Raw genomic sequence first — 24568 nt, forward strand, 5'->3', positions numbered from 1 at the left:
AACTGCACGCACTCTATACAATCTAATTACACAATGTAAATTTAAAAAAATTACACAGATTAATAAATCATTAAATAAGTATAAATTGATAAAATTGCACAGGCCATTAAATGAATATAAATTGACGATTAGGATTAAAAGTTGAAAATGAGGAGATTTTCATTAACAAAAGATAATCTCAACTCTCAATCTACACTCATTTAGTAATCTTAAATCTGTGTACATTTTTTACATTGTATAAGTAGATTTTATTCATATATATATATATATATATATATATATATATATATATATATTCCTAGTTACCAGCATCAGTTTAAAACACAATTTCTAATAAAATTAAAACATAGCAAATGCCAGGAGTAGCAAAACTTAATAAAATCCCATCTGCGGGTCATCAACTAAAAGAGCTACTCTGTTTTACTTCCAAACTGTGACAACAAAAGCTATGAACCTTGCCTGCTTCATTTCAACTAGTTATAACTCCATTTTTGGACCTACTTTCAAACTCTAGCCCTCTTGCTAGTGCAACTTGGGCACTTATACTGCTTGATATGTTCGGCCTTCGCAGGTGTAATCTTCACGCACTTTCCATGGAACCATCTCTCGCAGATATCACAGCAAATCCAGAACTCATCGGTGCCATAGTTATCCCCACATGCACCACAGGTGGCACCCTGTTCATCATCTTCCCCACTCTCATCCTCGTCCTTTGATGGTTGAGACATCTTTACTATCTTACTCTGGGGTTCAGGTTGGCGAGACTGCAAGCAGCAAGTTACTAATGTGACATTAAATAAGAGAGGTGCATATAAAAGGAATACAGACAGAAAACAATCATTACCCCCGCCTTAACACTTGATTTGCTTTTGCTGTTGCCATTGTGATTGGCAGATTGGTCTTTCGGTTGCTTGACATTTCCTGTGACAACTTCAAATATGGTTGGAAGGTCATTTATCATCTGGAAGAGTCTTTTCCTGCAAAATAAGACAATATGTACATGTATGTAGTCTTTCATTTGTGTTTGTGTATATATATAGAAAATAAGCTTAAGATATATGATTGATAAACTGTAAAGAGTCCTCCAATTTATCCTACAAAACATAGAGGGTTTTCCTTTTCTCTTGGCAGAAATACATGATTTCCTGATGACCCCATGTTTGTTATTGAATGATTAACTATTATGAAGTAGAGAGTTCACTTACTAGTAATGGTATAACAAATATAAAAAAAAGTGTACTTATATGCATTAAGTGTGTACCTGATAAAATGTGCCTCACCCAAAAGGTTCTGAGGCACTTTTATTATCTGGCACTAAGACGCAGAATTTGACAACACTGCATAACAATATTTAAGAAGTAAACGGGAGAAGAGCATCTCATTTAGCATTTTTTTTTCATCCAGAATTCCCTCTCAGGGCCCAAACTGTGTTCTCAAACCGAACAAGATGTATTTACACAAAGCGAAAAAGACAGTCCCTTTCTCAGTAAATTAAAAATAAAGCAGAATATCTCAGAAGTCATCTATTACCAATTCCAAAACAAAAAGAAAAAAGATTAAAGCCAGAAATGAAGAACAAACAGGCTTTCCACAATTTTGTAAATGTACCATTGCAAAAGATGGTAACCTTGCAAATAAAATTTTAATACTCATTCGAAGCGAACTTTTTCTAAATTAGAATTTTAAGATCCAACAATAGTCAACCTAAGAACATAGAACTAGCATTTAATTATGGTAGACAAGGGGGAAATGCAGTTGGCATTAATTGAAAAATAAACCATTATACTGCAGCAAGAAAGTTGTGTCAACTGAGACTCAATGAGCGATATTTGAAAAAGAAAAGCCAAGCATACCTCTCATTCTTGCCAAACCCAAATCGTGCGCCAAAATAGAAAGCAACAGCAAGCAACCATGAATCACTGTGAACTGCAACCAATGATAGCCAGTCCTTTTCCTGCATTCCATCTCTAGCAAAGTTTATGCCCAATGCAGGCTCTGGAAGCTCTGGAGGCACCTCCTCAACAGGCATGTTAACTTCCCATGTCTCGTTTGGAAGTCCGTATAGGCATAAGTTCTCCTTCTCTGAAAATAAATTTAATACATTCAGGAAAAAATGTAAACCCATAAATTTGAAAGATATAAGCTAGCGGAGATGATTTATAACAAACATCTAAGACATTATCAAGTCTTAATTCATAAAGAACGAATCAGGATAGTCTCAAAATTTCTAGTAAAACATAAACATATTCAGCAACACATTCCAGTTGTGATGTGTTAAACAGAATCAGAACCCAAACTGCTCCCTGGAACTGAAATTTAAGAAGATAGAATTACACCTGAGATATCATGTGTAATCAAGGAGAATATGAAAAAGCAGCGTATTGAAGTCAAAGAGTAATCTTCACTTTTAAATTAAGAGAATGAAACATTTCATTTCCACTCTTAGTTCAAACTAAGGTACATTCATTGAAAGCAAATCTAAAGCCATGATAAGTAAGTAGTACTGAAAAGCAAATCTGAAGCCATGAAGGACGTAACCATAATGAAAACATGATAAGTAGTTCGGAGTGTTACATCAAAGAGGACAAGCAGTTCCAATACACAAGAGCAGTCAACGCTGCCGCACCTTTAACAACCAGAATGGTGAAATAGAGTGGGGGAGAGCAAAAGTAAACCTACCGGGATCACACTGTTGGTAGAACTTGCAAACATCTGCCATAAGAAAACTCAAATAAATTAATCGAATTTCATTGTAATTTCCAAAACCAAATCATAAAAGAAAAAGTAAAGTAATCGAACCAGTGGTGAGAGCCTTGATCAAGCCAGAGCGTCTGCCCTTGAAGTCATTGTAGACCTCTTCTACCGTTCTGGGTATTGGGTGTGGTATACCCTCCATTCTCTTCTCAATTTCTCTTTAAAAGTAAAACTATATGAAGGTAGCAGGTTGAGGAAACGCAAAATACAAGGGTCTTTGTTTTGAAAGGAATTAGAGAGCAGCAAATCAGAATTATAGCAAAATCTAAATTTGGGATTTTGTTGTAGGGTTTGGGTAAGAGGGGGAAATTAGGATTTGCTCTAATTCGTAAGATTATAAGACACTCTAATACTTTAATTACATTTTCTATTATAGATATCATCACTGGCGAATTTAGAAATTAAAAATGGGTCTACAAATTACTCAAAACAATAGATCTAAAAGTTTTAATACTCTTTTTTTTAATAAAATAAATATGTATTTATTTTTTATTTTTTTCTACTTATATATTAAATTATATTTAATAATTTATTTAAAAGACTTAATACAAAAATAAGTGCCCAAACAATATCTTAAGTTAATTTTAGGTGGTTGTTAAAAATTTATTAAGTGACACATGTTATGTTTGTATTTTTTTGGAAATTTTATTTTAGAAAAATTAATATTATTATTATTAAAAAAAACCTATTTTTTTTTACTATACAACCCTAAAATCTCTCATTTCAATCTATTACTAGTTGTCGTCGGACATCATCAATGTCCTTCGTCATCGTCGAACGACCACTCATCCATTGTCGGATTTCCACTACAGATCATCCCTCTTGTTGTTGTCTCAATCTCCTTAAATCCATAAATTCAAACTTAAATCCCTAAACTTAATACCCATACCTCTAACTCAAATCCTAAATTTATCATTTTCACCTTAAGTTAACTTTAGAGATTTATAGGGCGATAGCGGAGGATTTTGAATGCAACTAGGAGGAAGAGAATTTTTGCACAGGCGGAATATTTTGTAAATAATGTTTTAATTTTTAAAAAATATATGTCTTAAAAATATATATAAACACAGTTCATGTCAAATAATGATTGAATTTAACGGTCATTACAATCTAGGCACTTAAAAGTGCAACGTTAAAAATATTATACACATATTCTCAACGAAAAATTCTTTAGGCATCTAAAGCTAACTTATAATATAATTTTGATACTTATTTTTGCATTAATTTAAAATATAAACATGACACGTATCACTTAATGGATTTTTTAATGGTTGTTGCATCTAAAAATATAACGGAAAAAATAGACATATAAAATTATAACAGAGTAAATATTAGACATATGTTTTTAATGATTTTTTTTATAAAAAAAACAAAAGTTAACTTAATGTATAACTATATTAAACCTATTTAAAATAATAAATATACGCTTGATCCTTATATATCATCATTATCATCTATAATAATTTTACAAATCGGCCAACGTGGACGACAAAGTGTTGTTTGTCCCCTTAATTTCTGAATTACATTGCAACTTTAACTTTTGTTGAATCTTATTTCTTAATATTTATAATTAATTAATTAATTCAGACTAAATTTTTTAAAAAATAATCTATTTTTAGTTGTGACCAAGAGACGGAAAGTCTAATTTTAGTAGTTTTTTCACTTCTCTTTCTTATCATTTAATGTTGGTCTGTTGTGTTCCTCCAAGGTTCTGCCCCGTCGTTTCTTCCGTCTCTGTTTTCTTCTCCTTTCTAGAATTTGATTGACTTTATCTGGAAGTTACACTCTAAAATTAATCCCCCAAATGCATATGAATTTCAATGGTGAAGGTCCTTAAACCATTTCAATGTCAGGTCTGAGGTTTGCCCTTCTATTTTCTTTTGGAATTCCTAAAATTCTTTCATATGCCTTGGTCTTTGTTCCCCTTCACAAGTATTTGAAGATTGTCGATTTCTTTGATATCAAATTAATAACTTGGGTCTTTCTTGATTTCTGTAGTTTTTCTGAAAGTTGTTTCTTTTTCATAATTGAACTCTTTCAGATTTTATTTTCCTGCACTGTATGGTTTTTGGGTTTTCGATTCTCCTCTTTTGATTTTCTTTTGTTTTTATGCAAGGGTTCTTGCTTGTTTGGTATGGTAGGAAGAAAAATTAAAAGAATCAAGAGATTTACGAGGGAAGAGAGAAAATATATAATCTTTGCAACTTCTCTATGGAACTTCTTATTGGTTCAGACCCACATAAGAAAATCTGGCTAAGTTATTTTAATTTTTATATATCTGGCTTCGGAATGGCCTCTCGTTTAGTTCCTAGTTGATTTAGGATTTTATAGGATGTTTGAAAGCAATTTAAAATGTTGATTGCCTATTTGGTGGTGTCATCTGCATTCAGTGTATTGGGAGACCTTAATTTCTCATGCAAGTTATGTTTATGGATTTGAGTAACTTTGTTTTCCCCTTTTTTTCAGGTTCCTCGTCTGTTATTGAAATGTGCAGTGGGATTCATTGCTGGGGCAATGATCTTAACATTATAGTAGGGATACATTATTGTTAGCAATGCAATTAGTATCAAATGATAGTCGAAAGGAAGATATTTCAGAAAGAGAACCCATCTTAAGCTGCCCTGACATTTCACCAACATCTGAAGAATGTGAAATTTCATCTGTTTGAGGGGATGGCATTGTTGTTGGTGAAGATTTGGAAGAAATTAATGTTGACGAAACCAGCCATCTGGTGAATGCAGACCACCAACTATGCCGTATATGCCTTGATAATGAAGGTCTTACCACTTAAATACATGTTTCTATTTTATATGTTTTCTATAAGCATTTCGGAATGGTGCTAACTTGAGCCACTTGATTACTTATTTTTCAGGGGATGACTTAATCGCACCTTGCCACTGCAAAGGCACTAAAAAGTATGTCCATAGATCCTGTCTCAATAACTGGAGGTCAACTAAGGTTAATGCTTGTTTCTTTGCTGTCTTCTCTTGCACTTGAATAGAAAATTAGTGTTGGAAATTACTGTAGCCACTTGTGGAATATTCATGTTTGACTTGAGCAATTAAAGGAGGTTTGGTCACACTTACAATTTGTGTCTCGCTTTTGGCTCGTTTAAATTTCACAATCTTAAGTCTTGCAACAAGATAATACAACACATATTAGAATTACAGTGTCATGTATAATTTTTTTTACACAATATAAGTTTGACTTGTTTAAATTCTCGAGTTGTCTAAGTACTCCTTGCCATTTTGAATGTTAAATGCCTATGAGTTCATCTACTTTTGCACATCTAGCTAAATTAAATGGACACTTTACTATCTTTTTGCAGTGAATTATTTGATTTGATAAGTAATACTATTTATTGTTCTCTCTTTTGTTTCTACAGGAGGGCTTTGCATTTGCCCACTGTTCAGAGTGCAGGGCATTGTTCATCTTACGTGCGAATGTCCCACCGGACCGATGGTGGTTAAGATTAAAATTCCAGTTCCTTGTTGCAAGGGACCATGCATTCATCTTTGTAATTGTTCAGTTGGTACGGTGATATCCCATGCCATTTTACTTGTCTGGCACTTTCCTGGAAATGTTGATTCGTTTGAAATCTATTGATCTAATCACCTGCTATTGACTGCTAGATGTTTAAGAAAGTCAAGACCAAGATTGAATTCTGTGATTATTGTCAACTAAAACTTGTTTTGTCTTTATTTGCTGAACCCCGAGTCTTACACCATGTTTGATGAAGTTACCATGCTATATGTTTATTTTATTAATCTTTTCATCAGTTTTCATGATTCAAGGATACTTAGGTTGTGATTCTTGATTTAACTCTTGTTAGCCTCTTCATTCTAGAGGGAATGGAAATTATGGAATTAGGTTTTCGAGTTGTTACATGTTAATTTAATTAGTTTATGGTTGTAATGTTGATAAATTATAACTGTTCTAACTTGTAAGTTGAGTCTTAGTGGAATTCAGATAGGGTTGTGTCTATGAAACTCTTTTGTACATAACAAATGCACAGTTGAAAGAAAAGGCTATTAATAGAAGCTTTGAAACGATGTGGCATCATTAAGGTCTGATTTCTGCCATTTTCAAAGTTTATTTGCTTAAGAAATGTGACTGCCTAGGGAACTCTTTTATCGCTTACTTCCCTTTTGTTCTTAATTTATTTGCCTTCACACTGGATGCTGCAACTATAAGTTCTTGTTTGCTTGATCATTTTCTGCCTTCGAGTCTAAAATCTTCTCTTTACTAGACTGTTAAACTCCAAATTATTCCTTAAACCTTCAAAAGCATATACCAATCTGTGCTAATCTGAAGACCTTGGTCTAGATTAGCATCCATGATATTATCTAATAGTTGCATACTTCATCCATCTTTTTACTTTGAAGTCAAACCTCGGGAAACAACTTTGTGTCTAGGCATGCTTCGATATTCTCCCAGCATTCTTCTAGGTGGCGTTTGGTTGGATGGAATCCCTTGGAATTGGGGGGAATTGGAATCCAATTCCACCACTTTCCCATGTTTGGTTCAAGTTTTCCAAGGGAATTGGAATCCCTCATGGCTTCAACCATCATTAATCGTTTGGTAACTTATTCGTATATTGAATAAAAATATTTTTTTATTATTTCGGGTCGGATCGGGTTTCTAATTCATATATTCGGGTTGGGTCGGGTGAAACTTTATTTTGGTCGGGTCGGTTTTTTTAAGTGTAATATTCGGGTCAGGTTAAGTTCGGGTTTAGGGTGAAAAATACTCGACCCGAAAATATATATAATTTTACCTTATATATTTAGGAATAATTACAATAATACCCCTCTCTATATATATTTTTTCAATTAAGTCACTGTTTTTATTGAATAAAAATATTTTTTTATTATTTCGGGTCGGGTCGGGTCAGATTTCTAATTCATATATTCGGGTCGGGTGAAACTTTATTTTGTTCTGGTCGGATCGGGTTTTTTTAAGTGTGATATTCGGGTCGGGTTCGGGTTTAGGGTGAAAAAACCGGATCGACCCGAAAAAAATATATAATTTTACCTTATATATTTAGGAATAATTACAATAATACCCTCTATATATAATTTTTTCAATTAAGTCAATGTTTTTATTGAATAAAAATAATTTTTTTTATTATTTTGTGTCGTGTCGGGTCGGGTTTCTAATTCATATATTGAATAAAAATAGTTTTTGGTATATTTTTTGGTAACTAATTAACATACTCCGATTGGAATGTATCGAAATATTGCTTTATCTTTTGGTAACTTATTAACATATTTTGATTGCGATGATTTTAACTTATAATGTTTATTAGCATGATTTTTATAATTTATTGAAATATAATATCAATTAATAAAATGAAAATTTATTTTTTTTAAATTTTTTTATAATATATTACTACATGTAAGTTGTAAAACAAATTAAAATAAAGCAAAAAAAAAGGTAATTCTGTTATTTTACATTATTGAAATCAAATTCATATGGCATGTCTGCGAACCAAACATAATATGGAATTGGATTTCAATTTCATTTCCTGCTAACCAAACAGAATATGAAATTAGATTTCAATTATTGACAAATTTTAATTCCTTTACAAATATCAATTCTCTCATAAACATTCCAACGAACCAAACGTCACCATAGTGTTTGCACAAGTCTTTTGTTCTTTTCTTTGTTACTCAAACGTGGGTATTTGTTCTATTCCAATGGGCTTATCTTCCTTAAAAAAATCTTCACACCCTTGTAGTTTTTGAAGTGTCCAAAATTCATTTGATGCTGCTGGTTATCATGCAACTGATTCCTTGCTTCGAAAAGATTGTAGCTTTCTTAGGGGTCCTGGTCTACAAGTTTTATGGGGAGGAACTAAGCGAAATGTTTGGTTATGATGAACACCCTTATGGGTTCTATACTATGGCAGGTGCTTCTCTCTCTCTCTCTCTCTCTCTCTCTCTCTCTCTCTCTCTCTCTCTCTCTCTCTCTGTGTGTGTGTGCACGCTTGTGTGAGTGTGTGTGATTATGATAAAGGCTTTCAGGCACACACATATACCCTTACAGGCTTTGTGCTTAGTTCCCCTTGTTTCTAACCCTTTGTTAGATTTATAAAAGCTGCTTGAAATGTGAATTTTCAGTATCTTTGAATCTCCCATTCAGTGTTTATGATGCTTCATTTTTGTCCACTGTGCATATCATACATGTTTGCTGTTAATTTGGTTGTTTAGATCTGGGACTGCTCTCTTCTTGTGGGTAGTTGCTTTTATAATGTCGTTCTACCAGTAACCTATCGTAGTTCAGTAAGCGACGATTCTGCTCCTTATGACATGGTACAAGATTTACACAACTGGTCAGCATGCTGAGTTTACCATCTTCATGTTAATTTGGTTTGATTTGCAGTTTTAGCAATTGTTTTGGTGGGTTTGCTCTATGGTTTCTTCATCGCTATCATATGTGGTCAGAGGATCAATGAACGGCATTATCACGTTCTTGCGAAACAGGAATTAACAAAGGTATGACGTAAAAATTAGATGATAAAACTCTAGTGTTGGTGTTTGGTATGATATGGTTTCAGATTTAAACCTTAGATATTGTAATTCGAAACTAAATCTCTGGTTTCGATTAACAATTGAGAATATAGAATTTTATGACACTCTTCCCTGTGCTTTGTTTCTTTTCTTATATTTTGCTCTCTCTCTCTCTCTCTCTTTTTCCTTTCTATGCGGTCAATCCAAGATTGTAAGATATTTACTATCTTTGTTTATCGGTGTTGAAGCAGACCATATTTAGCATATCACTTCCCCTGATGATCATAATTTCAGGAATATGTGGTTGAAGACCGGGAAGATAATAAGAACACCCCGGAACTAGACCCGAGCCATGTGACGGAGCTAAGAATGTTGGGGCTCTATTAATTTGGTAGCCGAGCATTCCTTTGTTTTCCCGGTGAGCGAATTTAACATCATACTAAAGAATTCCATTCTTATGACTCTTGTTAAGAGCCCCTTTCTCACAAATGCATCCATAAAGTATCACACTCCTTTTGAGGTTGAAGTTTGTTTCCTGCGGCCATATAGTTGCCTGTCTTATTTTTATTTCAAAATGTCTGTGCCTTCATATCATTTCGTGATAGCTGAGCATGGACTTCATTCCATTTCATCCATGGTCCCCCACCTCTGCCCTCCGATTTCTCGGTATCGGATGAACCACTCGTATGTATCATAATATAGTAGTATTCAGCAGTCATTCTTGTAAATATGCTTAGCTGTTTGCTTCAGTGTCTTGCATCATGGAACGGGCTGGTCGGCATGTTGACATAAGAATTCAAACTGCTGCGAGCATTGAATCGGGACGTTAGAGAAGTTGGCTTGCTCCGTATGTTGAACTCACCTCATGTGCTTTGCATCAACCCGGTTTGCCCTTTGATGCCGAAATCCGTATACTGTCGGTCTTTGTTTGTGCATTAGTCATTGGCTTCGCTGAGAAAAATACCTTTTTTATGTTCTATTACTTGATACTTTTGTTTCTTTTTACGGATTATTATGAGAGCAATGTGCAGAATGTACCTTTTTTTTTCCTTACTGAAATGGCTAAAGTCTTGACTATTTACGTAAATCAGGTTCTTACAAACTTGATATTGCGAACGTTTCGGTGTTCTTACCAACCCTAGTTTGGTTTCTTTTTGTTTTGAGTAAATAAATGGACACTAATGTTTGAATATGTTTTTGTTTCTTCTACTGAAATTTCAAAAGTAATAAATTGGTCACTAATAAATTGAGTTATAACAAATCGGTCAATTGTTATTGCCATTAACAGCTGTAGTAAACGTTGATACGACACGTTAACTTTATGATATGGCATCGTTACTTCCTTTCAATCTGTTCCTCTTCCTCTTCCTTCCCCATATTGTCTCTTCTTCAACCGAACCCAAAAGACCAACTTCTACAATGTCTTTAGAACACTAAATAAAATAAATATCAAACTGAAAAAACCTCTATGGATCTTATGATACAACTAACGTTTTGTTAGTCTAAATCAAGATTTTAGACCTAGAAATTGTTTCGAAAATCATGGGTTACGTCCTCATCCAGATCTTGACAGATATGGATCTGTTGCGGTTAGTCTTTGGTCCTAAAACCCTTTTGCAGTCCCTTGTGTTCAAGGTTGAAACATACATAGGACTTTCTTTAACTACTTTCTCTGCTCCTTTGAACCCAATAGCTCCAACTTCAACAATTCATAAAATCCATTCCCTTCATCGTCTCCTAGTTTCACTCAACGTAATGGGTTCTTAGATTAGTTATAAGTTCCTCAAAGTTCTACCCTCAAGCATTCAAATTCTTCTCAACATCCTTTTTGTTTTGTTTACAAAGCTTGAAGCTAAGTGTTAATGGGGTATTGTGAAAGTTACACTTTTAGTGTCTGGAAATGGCTAGGCTTTGTTTTGCAGTGTGGGTCCAAGCCATTTTAGGCAATAACCATACATTTTGTAACTACTTTAATCATATCAAGACGATTATGAACCTTACCCGGCTCGAGCTCTACAATTTGTATGTGGCTAAAGATGCTGGTAAAGCTTTTGTTAATTTCTCTTCTCCCTTCTCCTTTGTGTAAATAAGTAGAAAAAAACTGCAAATTGTCAGATTTCTCCGTGCTCGGCTTAGTTCTTGGAGAAGCTAAACAGTTACAGTGAAAATGGTTCTAGTTTTGATTGTGTACGGAGAAGATCAAGGAAATTTAAACAAACTTTAGAGAGAGAATGAGAGCCTTGTTGACTGACAGAGAAAGATGTGTTTTGAATATGATCCAATGATGTCAAAAAGTAACATTGACACATCAATAATTCGTTAGGGAAACAACGAAAATTAACGGTGAATGATCGACTTGTTATAAATCGATAATGCAAGTAGAAAATTGATTATTTTTTAAATTTCAATAGATAAAACGAATTATTTGTGTAGTTTACTCTTTCATTTTTATTTCTTCATAATTTCCTTAGTTTCAATTAAGAAATTAAAAATCTGTAATTTATATTTTAATCAAAGAAATGTGTAATTTTTGTTTCTATATGGTCTCTATCGATTTCTTTCAAATATTATCAAAGTGTTTTTTCTCCTCCATTATTTCACTGGTATACAATTCTACAAAAAAACCTCAACTTTAAATCAAAATCAAACTTTTGAAAAATTGTATTGAATTCTATGTGTCACCGTTAGATTAAACTATCATTGGAGTATATTTTTGGATGCGAGTTTCTTTTTCTTTCACCATTTGAATCTAACAATACTCAAACTTCGTTTTTGTTTGTTTCTTTTGATTTTGATTTCTTATGCTTTCTTTGACTTGTTGCAAATGTCTGTTTAAATTTTGCTGGGTATGGATTTTTCATTCTATATCCCATCTCCAACTTGAAGTTGGAATAGATCTTGAAGACTCTTCCCCGCTCCCTCCCAGGTGAAAGAAGAGAAAATACCACGATAAACCCAAGAAGCTCCTCGAGGGTGCGAGGACGGCGGAGGGATAGCACCCTTCTCAAGGTTATACTTCGCAGTTGCAACAAATTTCCACGGGCTAGTATGCTTGTAACAAAACCTCCAGCTCCATTTTCCAAGAAGACCAATTTTTTTTTGTTACAAAGCTTAGGCCTCCGGCATTCACCGGTTTACACACTTCAGGCCAGCTCAGCCAATGAATAGGTTTCTTTGTTTGAGAACTATCCTACAAAAATCTGGAGAACAACCCATTGAGTTTCTTATAGACCAAAGCTGGCATCTTGAATTAAGGACTAAAATACAATATTTTAAAATAAAAGGTTCAATATCGATTCCAAGGATCTGGTTTTGATACCATACACTTAGTTTCTATACTAAATGATGATTTCGATAGTAAAAATATTCTGTAGTCACTGGTATTGATACTGATGACTAGGTTTTGGTACTAAACCCCTATAGTCATAAAAAATTCACTTTCTTAAAAACCCAATATAACCATATTTTACATCAAATTACACTTAAGATACACTTGTCAACCTACAAGCATTATTAGATACTTACATGCAAAATTTAATCTAATAAGATGACTTAAATCACATTCACAAATCATATAACACGAAATTATCACACTTAAACATAAGAAGTTTTAGTAATCTATTATTAATCTTTCAAAAGTTTAGGGACTAAAATGTAAATATTAAAAATTATGGAAATCATTCATATTCATTTTTAATATCTGTTAATATCTAAATCAATTTTCCTTCAAAAAAAATATGAATTTAAAAAATGATGATTGAATCAAACATCATATGAAAAAGTTATAAATTAAGGATTAAAATGAAAAAATTTAAAATTCAAAGCTCAATATCGATACTAAGGGTCTCGTTTCGATACCATTCACTCAATTTCTATATAAAATAACGGTTTTGATACTAAAAAATATTTTAAAATCACTGATATCAATACTGATGATTGGGTTTCGATAACCTTAAAAATTCATTTTCCTAAACTATGACATACCCCAAGTTACTTACTACTTCGCTTAGCAATTCAATTTAGAAATATTTAACATCAAACTATACTTAACATGCACTTGTTAACTAAACACAATCAAAAAATAAGGTTTCATACCAAATCAACATACAAACATCATATATGCAAAACTTAACCTAATAAGATGACTTAAATCACATTTACAAATCATATAAACGAAATTATTACACTTACCTTATGGTTTCATAATCTTATATCCGCATCTGTAATATCATCCTTCGCCGTCATAGCACTTAAAGAACTCTTCCATCACCAACACATTCTTCACAATCAACACAATAAACATGCTTTTCAAACCTAAACTAAATTGCATAAATCCTTAACTACATACTCATTACACACAAAAACATATGCCACCATTTAGGACTAATTTAATCACTTTGTTGACATTAAATATTAGTGACAAAAAGACTTAAACTTTTTTAAAAATTTAGGGACCTACTTTGAATTTAACCAAAGATTGAAACTTATAAGAACAAATCATATAGTTGACTTATATCAAACATGATATTCTTGAACATAAGAAGTTTTAGTAACCCATTATTATCCCTAAAATAATTATTAGGGATTAATAATTAATCTTTCAAAAGTTTTTGAACTAAAATGTAAATATTAAAAGTTATGAGTGTCATTCATAACATTAATTTTTAATATTTATTAGTCTATAAATCAATTTTCCTTCCCAAAATATGAATTAAAAAAATGACTGAATCAAATATCGTATGACAAAGTTATGAATTAAGAACAAAAGTGCAAAATTTAAAGCTCAATGACCAAGGGTCTGGTTTTGATAACAGGCACTCAGTTCCTAAATAAATGATGGTTTATGTAACATAAATATTCTGCAGTAACTGGTATCGATACTGATGATTGGGCTTCGATACTAACCCTTATAACCTTAAAAATCCACTTATACCCAGAGTTACAACACCACATATGAATTAAATCAACCTACAAGAAATACGGCTTAAATCACATTCACAAATCATATAAGACGTAATTATTGCACATGCCTCATGGCTTCATAGCCTTATATTTGCGTGTGTGATCTTACTCTTCTCCACTATAGCACTTAAAGGACTCCAACATCAACAACAACTACTTCACAATCAACATAATATGCTCCTTTTTTTCAAACGTAAACTAAATTGCATAAATCCAACTACATATTCATTTCACACAAAGACATGGCATAATCTAGGACTAATTTAATCACTTCGTCAACGTTAAATATTAGTGCAAACAGACTTTTTAAAAATTTGGGGGACCTACTCTGAATTAACTGAAAATTGAAACTTCTAAGATCATATATTGGACATATATCAACATAATATTCTTAAACATAAGAAGTTTTCGTAATCCATTATTAATCATAAATAATTATTAGGGATCAATTATTAATATTTCAAAAGTTTTAAGACTAAAATGTAAATATCAAAAGTTATAAGGATCATTCATAATATCCATTTTTAATATCTATTAGTCTATAAATCATTTTTTCTTCCCAAATTATGAATTTAAAAAAACAACTAAATCAGACATCATACGAAAAGTTATAAATTAAGAACAAAAGTAAAATTTTAAAATTCAGGTCTCAATATCGGTACCAAGGGTCTGGTTTCGATACAAGACACCCAGTTGCTATACTAAATGATGGTTTCGGTATTGAAAAGTATTCTGAAGTCATTTGTATCGACATTGATGACTGAGATTTGATACAAAACCCTTGTAACCTTAAAAATCCATTTTCCTATACTCTGATATACCCCAAGTTACTTAACAATTCAATATAACAATATTTAACATCAATTTACACTTAGCATGCACTTGTTAACCCAACACACAATCAAGAAATATGATTTCATACCAAATCAACTTACAAGCATCATATAAATACTTCATGCAAAACTTAACCTAATGAGATGACTTAAATCACATTCCCAAATCATATAACACGAAATTATTACACTTACCTTATGTCTTCATAGCCTTATATCTGCTTGTGTGACTCCACCATCAACGACACATACTTCACAATCAACATAATATACACGCTCCTCAAACTTAAACTAAATTGCATAAATTCTATCAAAATTTATATTCTTAAACTTACGAAATTTCCAATATTAATTCTAAATAATTATTAAGGATCAGATATTATTAATCTTTCAAAAGTTTGGACTAAAATATAAATATTAAAGTTAAGGGGATAATTCATGACATTCAATTTTAATATCTATCAGTCTCTAAATCAATTTTCCTTCAGAAAATATGAATTTAAAAAAACGACGACTGAACTGGAAATATGACAAAGTTATGAATTAAGGACTAAAATGCAAACTTTTACAATTCATGGCTCGATAATGATACCAAGGATCTTGTTTCGATACCAGTCACTCAGTTCCTTTACGAATGATGGTTCGGTACAAAAAAATAATTTGGAATCCCAAATATTGATACCGATGAATGGGTTTCGATACTCAACCCATGTAACCTTAAAATTCCACTTTCTTGAACTCTAATATACCCCAAGTTTTCTTGAACTCTAATACACCCCAAGTTGATGGTGGAGTACTTTAAATGGTCTTGCACGCACTTTACTTCTCCGTGGATGTTGGACTGTTTTTGTTTTTCTAGCTTGTAATCTGCAGGGTTGTGTTGCTACACCCAAGCTTGGTGGGATTAGTTTATTGGTGGTGTTTGCTTAGTTTAGTGTAGTGCCGTCCTACATCGGTTTTGTTATCCGTTTTGTGTTTAGGCGTGGTTTAGTGTGACTTCGGGGTCGTTTTGTTGTAATTGAAGCAGTAGCGTTTTTTGTTTTGTTTCGTTGTACTTATTCCTAGTTAAGAGTATAATTTCTCTCTATTTAGGTTTAGCGAAGTTTTTAATGAGGCTCTTAACTTGGTTTGATTAATAAAATTTATCTTGCTGAGCAAAAATATTAGCCTATGTAGAAAACGGAAACTAGCAATCAAGGTAAAATTACTTTGGTACATACCTCGTGATCTTTTTACCGTCCTCAACTTGCACAACTTCGTCAAGAGTTCAGCCTCTAAACCCTATAAAATAGATAAGTTTCATCTTAAGAACCATGAAAACCAAAAGAAAACTTCACTAGAGAAAATGCCTAGCAAATGATATAAAACCTTAAACCTTTAACTCAAATGAATGTCAAATTAAGCCACCCAAAGCATCATGGTTATTTGGAGGTTGAGCAGCCATGTGTGTACTGATGGGAGCATTAACCTATCTGAGAGTTGAAGCTTCCATTGCTGATTGAAGTAGAGCAGATGACTCGGAATCCAGTAAGTCTGTTTCAACATTGGTCGTAGCAGCGGGAACAACAGTAGCAGGGATAGCCGCTGCAACAAGAACAATAGTTGGAGCAGTTGTAGTTGATGAGAAATAGATAGAATAATTGCAGTTATAAGGGATAAATGCAACAGTGTTCAACAAGATTCCTATCTAAGTTACTCAAAATAAGGAGTTTTTCCCATACAAATCACATGGAACTCAAACCAGTAATTTCATTTTGAATTGAGCATATATAATTCAACACTAAAACAAGTCACCAAAATAGTCTCTTATGTTTTAATTTAAAACTGTCACTAGTATGTAACTAACAGCAAAAGGTTTAGCTTCCAAAAAATAATATCCCTATTTAAATGACTAACCATTTGAAAAGAAACATGTAATTCACATATAGAAAATACACTAAATCCTACCACATGAAAAATAAAAAAATAATAATAATAAAATGAAATTTGAAGCAATATAGAAAATACACTAAATCTTATCACATGAAAGATTGTCACTTGGGATAAAAGATTTGAAACATTGCTAGCAGGAACTAAGGTTGTACCTGCATTCTTCCAACTCCATGAGAGTGTACTCCCTGATCATATTTATTGAAGCAACTCTCCTATTTAAAGAATCCTCTAAGAAAAAAAATAAAAAACGATTTAAAACAATAATATATGCAATTAAAATAAAATCCACTGAGAGGAGTGAACAGCAGTTCCCAACTATCCAAAATACTGATAAGGATTGTCACTTGGGATAAAAAAAATATTAAAAAACATCGCTAGCCGGAACTAAGGTTGTGCCTGCATTATTCCAACTTGATGAGAGTGTTCCCCCTGTTCATATATGTTGTAGGAACTCTCCGATGTAAAGTATCCTATGAGATAGAGGCAAACAATGATTTAAAACATAACTATATACAATTTAAATAAAATGTACTGAGAGGAGTGAGCAACAATTCCTTGCTATCCAACGTACTAATAAAGATTGTCACATGGGATAAAAGTTTTAAAACATCACCCACGGTTTGAACTTCAAATTCCGTGAGATTTGTACGTGGAAGTATCGATTTAGCTAATGTCAGAAAATCTTCTTCCCTCAGCTTGAATTCTTTCCTCTTCTTAACATTGTGACATAATTTGTTTGAGAAGAAGGAAACACCCAAAAACAAAATAACGAAATGGTATAACGTAGAGAAAATGCTACAGGCAAGAACAATATTGGAGCTAGATGAGTTGGCTAAAAGTGAAAAAGCTTCAAAAATGGAAAATCAATGGAATATGGCAAGCAGGAGATTTATTTCCTAAAAGTAACGCCTCCGGAATTGATGTCACCTCTTGTTAGCACATAGGCTTAAAAAATAAGAAAAACAAAAAACGATTGGTCAAACTTAGCACCTATATGTGTTTTCTTCTATCATAGTTTGAGATCCCATAAACGAACACGACAATAACAAAACAAATACTACCTTTATAATTGTATAGACTCCATCTTGATGATAAGCTGAAGACTTGAGGCGATCTAGCATGGTTTGTAAATCCCTAATTTCTCTGTAGAAGATGCAAGAAAAAGTATAGTTATAAAGCAGAAATAAATGCCAACTTTTAACATTTACTTAAAAAACTTAGTTTAGATGAAAAGAAGACCATGACTAACCTACAAATTTTTGCATTCACCTCTAAGAAGGAACTAAGGTTGTGCCTGCATTCTTCTAACTCGATGAAAGTGTTCTCCCTGCTTATATCTGTTGCAACAACCCTCCTATTTAAAGAACCCTATGAGAAAAAAGTAAACAATGATTTAAAACAATAACATGTGCAATTTAAATAAGTTGTACTGAGAGGAGCAAGCAACAGTCCAACAATTCCCTGCTATCCAAAGTACTGATAAAGATTGTCACTTGGGATAAAAGCCTTAAAACATCGCCAGCAGAAACTAAGGTTGTGCATGCATTCTACAAACTCGATGAGACTGTTCTCGTTGTTTATATTTGTTGCATTTACTCTATCTATGTAAAGAACCCTGTGAGAAAAAAGTAAACACGAATTTATGCAATTTTAATAAAATGTAATGAGAGGAGTGAGCACCAGTTCCCTGCTATCCAAAGTACTGATAAAGATCTCTAGCAGGAACTAAGGTTGCGAGTCCATTCTTCTAACTCGATGAGTGTGTTCATATCTGTTGCAACAACTGGGCCTCTTTAAAGAACCCTATGAGGAAAAAGTAAACAACGATTTAAAACAAAAATATATGTAATTTAAATAAAATGCTATCCACGGTATTGATAAAGGTTGTCACTTGGGATAAAAGTTTTAAAACATCAGTAGCATGAATTAAGGTTGTGTTTGCATTCTTCCAACTCGATGAGAGTGTTCTCCCTGTTCATCGCTGTTGCAACAACTCTCCTTTAAAAGAATCATATGAAAAAAAACCCGAAAATTATGACTTAATACAAGAATATATGCAATTTAAATAAGATGTACTAAGAGGAGTAAGAAACAAATCCCTGCTATGCAAAGTACGAATAAAGATAGTAACTTGGGATATAAGTTTTAAAACATCACAAGCAGGAACTAAGGTTGTACAATATCCTTCCAAGTCGATGAGAGTGTTCTCCTATTTAAAGAACCCTATGAGAGAAAACTTAGCAAGGATTTAAAGCAAGCATTTAAGCTATTTAGATAAAAAGTATTGAGAGGAGTAAGCAACAGTTCCCTGCTATCCAAAGTACATATGAAGATTGTCACTTGTGATAAAAGGTTGCTAGCAGGAACTATGGTTGTACTTGTATTCTTCCAACTCCATAAGAGTGAACTCCCTGATCATATTTGTTGAAGCAACTCTCCTATTTAAAGAACCCTATGAGAAAAAAATAGATAATGATTTAAAACAAGAATATATGTAATTAAAATAAAACACATTGAGAGGAGTGAGCAACATTTCCCTTCTATCCAAAGTACCGATAAAGAGTATCACTAGGGATAAAAGTTTTAAAACATCGCTAGCAGGAAACAATCACCTGAATGTGTTTTCTTTTATCATAGCTTGAGATCCCATAAGCAAACACAACGACAATAGCAAAACAAAGACTACCTTTATAGTTGTAGAGACTCCATCTTGATGATAAGCTGAACACTTGAGACTATCTAGCATAGTTTGTAAATTCCTAGTTTCTCTGTAGAAGATGCAAGAAAAAGTTGAGTCATAAAGCATAAATAAAGGCCACATTTTAAATCGTAGTTTAGATGAAAAGAAGACCAGGACCAACCTACAAAGTTTTGCATTCACCTCTAAGCAGAAACTATGGTTGTGCCTGTATTCTTCCAACTCGATGAGAGTGGTCTCCCTGTACATATCTGTTGGAGTAACTCTCCTATTTAAAGAACCCAATGAGAAAAAAATAAAGAATGATTTATAGGAGTGAGCAAAAAAAATAAAATGTATTGAGAGGAGTGAGCAACAAAAATAAAATGTATTGAGAGGAGTGAACAACAAAAATAAAACGGACTGAGAGGAGTGAGCAACAATTCCCTTCTATCCAAAGTACTGATAAAGATTTTCACGTGGGATAAAAGTTTTTAAAACATCGCTTGCATGAACTAAGGTTGTGCCTGCATTATTCCAACTCAATGAGAATGTTCACCCTGTTCATATCTTTTGCAACAACTTTTATATTTAAAGAATCCTATGAGGAAAAAGTAAACAATGATTTAAAATAACAATATATGCAATTTATATAAAATGTAATGAGAGAGTGAGCGACAGTTCCCTGCTATCCAAAGGAATGATAAAGATTGTCACTTGGAATAAAAGTTTTAATGCATCACTCACGGTCTGAACTTCAAATTTCGTGAGATTTGTAAATGGATGTATCAGTTTAGCTAATGTCAGAAAATCTTCTTCCCTCTTCTCAACATTATGACATACTGAGTTTGAGAAGAAGGAAACGTCAAAAAACATAAACATGGGATAACACAGAGAAAATGCTACAGACATGAAGAACAATATTGGAGTTAAATGAGTTAGTTAAAAGTGTAAAAGCTTAAAAAATGGAAAATCAATAGAATATGAAAAGCAAAAGACTTATTACCTAAAAGTAACGCCTTTGGAATTGATGTTACCTCTTGTTAGCACATAAGTTTTAAAAATAAGAAAAACAACAAGCTATTGATCAAATAAAAAACTCAGTGCCTGAACGTGTTTGCTTCTATTCAGGTTTGAGAACCCATAAGCGAACACAACGATAATAACAAAACAAAGACTACCTTTATAGTTGTAGAGACTCTATCTTCATGATAAGCTGAAGACTTGAGGCTATATAGCATAGTTTGTAAATCCCTAATTTCTATGTAGAAGATGTAAAAAAAATTAAGTCATAAAGCAAAAATAAATGCCAGCTTTTAACGTTTACATAAAAAAATGTAGTTTAGATGAAAAGAATACCAGATCTAACCTACAAAGTATTACATTCACTTTTAAGTAGGAACTAAGGTTGTACTTGCATTCTTCCAACTCAATGTGAGTGCTCTCCCTATTCATATAAGTTGCAACAACTCTCATATTTAAAGAACCTTATGAGAAAAAAAGTTAAGAATGATTTAAAACAAGAATATAATCAATTTAAATAAAATGTACAAAGAGGAGTGAGTAGCAGTTCCCTGCTATCTAAAGTACTGATAGATAGTAGGAACTAAGGTTGTGCTTGCTTTCTTCCAACTCTATAAGAGTGTCCTCCCTCATCATATCTGTTGCAGGAACTCTCCTATTTAAAGAACCCTATGCGAAAAAAATAAACAATGATTTAAAACAAGAACATATGCAATTTAAATAAAATGTACTAAGAGGAGTGAGCAACAGTTCCTTGTTATCCAAAGTATGGATAAAGAGTGTCACTTGGGATAAAAGTTTTAAAACATCACTAGCATGAACTATGGTTGTGCCTGCATTCTTCTAATTCGATCAGAATGTTCTCTTATTTAAAGAACCTTATGAGAAAAAACTTTACAATGATTTAAAACAAGCATATAAGCAATTTAAAACATCACTCATAGTATGAACTTCAAATTTCGTGAGATTTGTAAGTGGAAGTATGTCATAATGATGAAAAGAGGAAAGAATTCAAGCTTGAGAAGAAGGAAATGCCCAAAAATAGAATAACATGGGATAACACAGAGAAAATGCTACAGAGGTGAAGAACAATATTGGAGTTAAATAAGTTGGCTAAAATTGTAAAAGCTTCAAAAATGGAAAATCAATGGAATATGAAAAACAATAGAAATATTACCTAAAAGTAACGCCTCTGGAATTGATGTTACCTCTTGTTAGCACATAGGTTTCAAAAATAAGAAAAGCAACAAACGATTGGTCAAATAAAAAACTCAGCATCTGAATGTGTTTTCTTTTATTCTAGTTTGAGATCCCATAAGCGAACACAACGACAATAACAAATCAAAGGCTACCTTTATAGTTGTAGAGAATCCATCTTGATGATAAGCTAAAGACTTGAAGCTATCTACCATAGTTTGTAAATCCCTAATTTCTCTGTAGAAGACGTAAGAGAAAGTTGAGTCAGAAAGCAAAAATAAATGCAGCTTTTAACATTTAAATAAAAACCTTACTTTAGATGAATAGAAGACTAGGTCTAATCTACAAAGTTTTGCAGTCACCTCTAAGCAGGAACTAAGGTTGTTCCTGCATTATTCCAACTCGATGAGAATTATCTCCCTGTTTATATTTGTTGCAACAACTCTCCTATTTAAAGAACCCTATGAGAAAAAAGTAATCAATGATTTAAAATAAGAATATATACAATTTAAATAAAATGTACTGATAGTAGTGAGCAGCAGTTCCCTGTTATCCAAAGTACTGATAAATATTTTCATCAGTGATAAATGCCTTAAAACATCGCTAGCAGGAACTATGGTTGTGCCTGCATTCTATCAACTCGATGAGACTGTTCTCCTTGTTTATATTTGTTGTGGAAACTCTCCTATGTATAGAACCCTTTGAGAAAAAAATAAACAATAATTTAAAACAAGAATATATGCAATTTTCTGCTAACCAAAGTGGCGATGAAGATTGTCAATTGGGATAAAAAATTTAAAACATCGTTATCACGAATTAAGGTTGCGCTAGCGTTCTTCCAATTCGATGAGAGTGTTCACCCTGATCATATTTGTTGTAGCAACTCTCCTATTTAAATAACCCTATGAGAAAAAAAGTAAATAATGATTTAAAAAAGAATATATGCAATTTAAATAAAATGTAATAAGAGGAGTTAGCAGCAGTTTCCTGCTATTGAAAATATGGAATAAAAATTAAAACATCGCTAGCAGGAACTGAGGTTGTACCTATATTTTTCCAACTCGATGAGAGTGTTCTCCCTGTTCATATCTGTTGCAGCAACTCTCATATTTAAAGAATCCTTTGAGAAAAAGTAAACAATAATTTAAAACAAGAATATATGCAATTTAAATAAAATGTACTGAGAGGAGTGAGCAGTAGTTCCCTGCTATCCAAAGTACTGATAAAGATTATAACTTGGGATAAAATTTTAAAAACATCACGCACTATGAACTTCAAATTCCGCAAGATTTGTAAGTGGCATCACTTTAGCTAATGTCAGAAAATCTTCTTCCCTCAGTTTGAATTCTTTCCTCTTCTCAACATTATGACGTACTGAGTTTGAGAATAAGGAAACGCCTAAAAATAGAAAAACCATATGAGATAACACAGAGAAAATCCTACAGACATGAAGAACAACATCGGAGTTAGATGAGTTGGCTAAAAGTCTAAAAGCTTCAAAAATGGAAAATCAATGGAATATGAAAAGCATAAGACTTATTACCTAAAAGTAACGCCTCTGGAATTGATTTTACCTCTTGTTAGCACATAGGTTTCACAAATAAGAAAAGAAACAAATGATTGGTCAAGTAAAACTCAACACCTAAATGTGTTTTCATTTATCCTAGTTTGAGATCCCATAAGCAAACACAACAACAATAACAAAACAAAGACTACCTTTATAGATGTAGAGACTCCATCTTGATGATAAGCTGAAGACTTGAGGCTATCTAGCATATTTTGTAAATCCCTAATTTCTCCGTGGAATATGCAAGAAAATGTTGAGTCATAAAGCAAAAATAAATGCCAACTTTTATCATTTACATGAAAAAACGTAGTTTAGATGAAAAGAATACCAGGTCTAACCTACAAAGTTTTGCATTCACCTCTAACCAGGAACTGAGGTTGTGTCAGCATTCTTCCAACTCGATGAGAGTGTTCTCCCTGTTCATATCTGTTATAGCAACTCTTCTATTTAAAGAAACCTATGAGAAAAAAATAAACAATGATTTAAAACAAGAATATGTGGAATTTTAATATATGTTATCCAAAGTACTGACAAAGATTGCCACTTGGGATAAAAGCCTTAAAACATCGCTAGCAGGAACGAGGGTTGTGTCTGCATTCTACCAACTCGATGAGATTGTTCTCCTTGTTTATATTTGTTGCGGGAACGCTCCTATGTAAAGAACCCTGTGAGAAAAAAGTAAACAATAATTTAAAACAAAAATATATGCAATTTAAATAAAATGTAATGAGTAGTGAGCAGCAGTTCCCCGCTATTCAAAGTACCGATAAAGATTGTCACTTGGGATAAAAGTCCTAAAACATCTCTAGCAGGAACTAAGGTTGTGCCTTCATTCTTCCAACTCGATGAGAGTGAAACTCTCATATTTAAAGAACCCTATGAGAAAAAAGTAAAGAATGATTTAAAACAAGAATATTTACAATTTAAAAAAATGTACTAAGAGGAGTGAGCAGCAATTCCATGCTATCCAAAGCACGGATAAAGCTTGTTACTTGGGATAAAAGTTTTAAAACATCACCAGTAGGAACTAAGGTTGTGCATGTATTCTTCCAACTCGATGAGAGTGTTCTCGATCATAACTGTTGTAGCAACTCTCCTATTTGAAGAACCC

At 32.8% G+C, this 24568-nt stretch overlaps 1 protein-coding gene and 1 pseudogene across 2 annotated transcripts; one reads left to right on the forward strand and one right to left on the reverse strand.

Annotated features, from left to right (window-relative positions):
• Positions 1–315: 315 nt before the first annotated feature.
• LOC120217886 (PHD finger protein ALFIN-LIKE 7-like) lies at positions 316–22714 on the reverse strand. Of its 2 annotated transcripts, XM_039214908.1 has the most exons (7): positions 22704–22714; positions 18341–18344; positions 2800–3019; positions 2680–2712; positions 1854–2082; positions 845–977; positions 316–764 (listed from the first exon to the last, which is right to left on the reverse strand). In XM_039214908.1, the coding sequence occupies exons 3-7, from the start codon at positions 2894–2896 to the stop codon at positions 504–506; spliced, it is 753 nt and encodes a 250-aa protein (XP_039070839.1). In that variant the 5' UTR covers positions 2897–3019; positions 18341–18344; positions 22704–22714; the 3' UTR covers positions 316–503. The 2 variants fall into 2 exon arrangements, with proteins under 2 accessions (XP_039070839.1, XP_039070840.1); XM_039214909.1 differs by lacking the exons at positions 18341–18344; positions 22704–22714 and having other exon boundaries at positions 848–977; positions 2800–3088.
• LOC120217885 lies at positions 4434–9844 on the forward strand (annotated as a pseudogene).
• Positions 22715–24568: the final 1854 nt, after the last annotated feature.

Source organism: Hibiscus syriacus, unplaced genomic scaffold (assembly GCF_006381635.1).
Source record: "Hibiscus syriacus cultivar Baekdansim isolate YM2019G1 unplaced genomic scaffold, ASM638163v2 tig00110194_pilon, whole genome shotgun sequence".
In the NCBI taxonomy this organism is placed as follows: domain Eukaryota; kingdom Viridiplantae; phylum Streptophyta; class Magnoliopsida; order Malvales; family Malvaceae; genus Hibiscus; species Hibiscus syriacus.

Excerpts from the sequence above, each read along its gene's own strand:
- LOC120217886 (XM_039214908.1), bottom strand. The coding sequence starts at position 2,896 with ATGGAGGGTATACCACACCCAATACCCAGAACGGTAGAAGAGGTCTAC. Across the intron at positions 2,713-2,799 it reads GATCAAGGCTCTCACCACTG|ATGTTTGCAAGTTCTACCAA; the intron begins GTTCGATTACTT and ends TTCTTATGGCAG. Across the intron at positions 2,083-2,679 it reads CTACCAACAGTGTGATCCCG|AGAAGGAGAACTTATGCCTA; the intron begins GTAGGTTTACTT and ends ATTTATTTTCAG.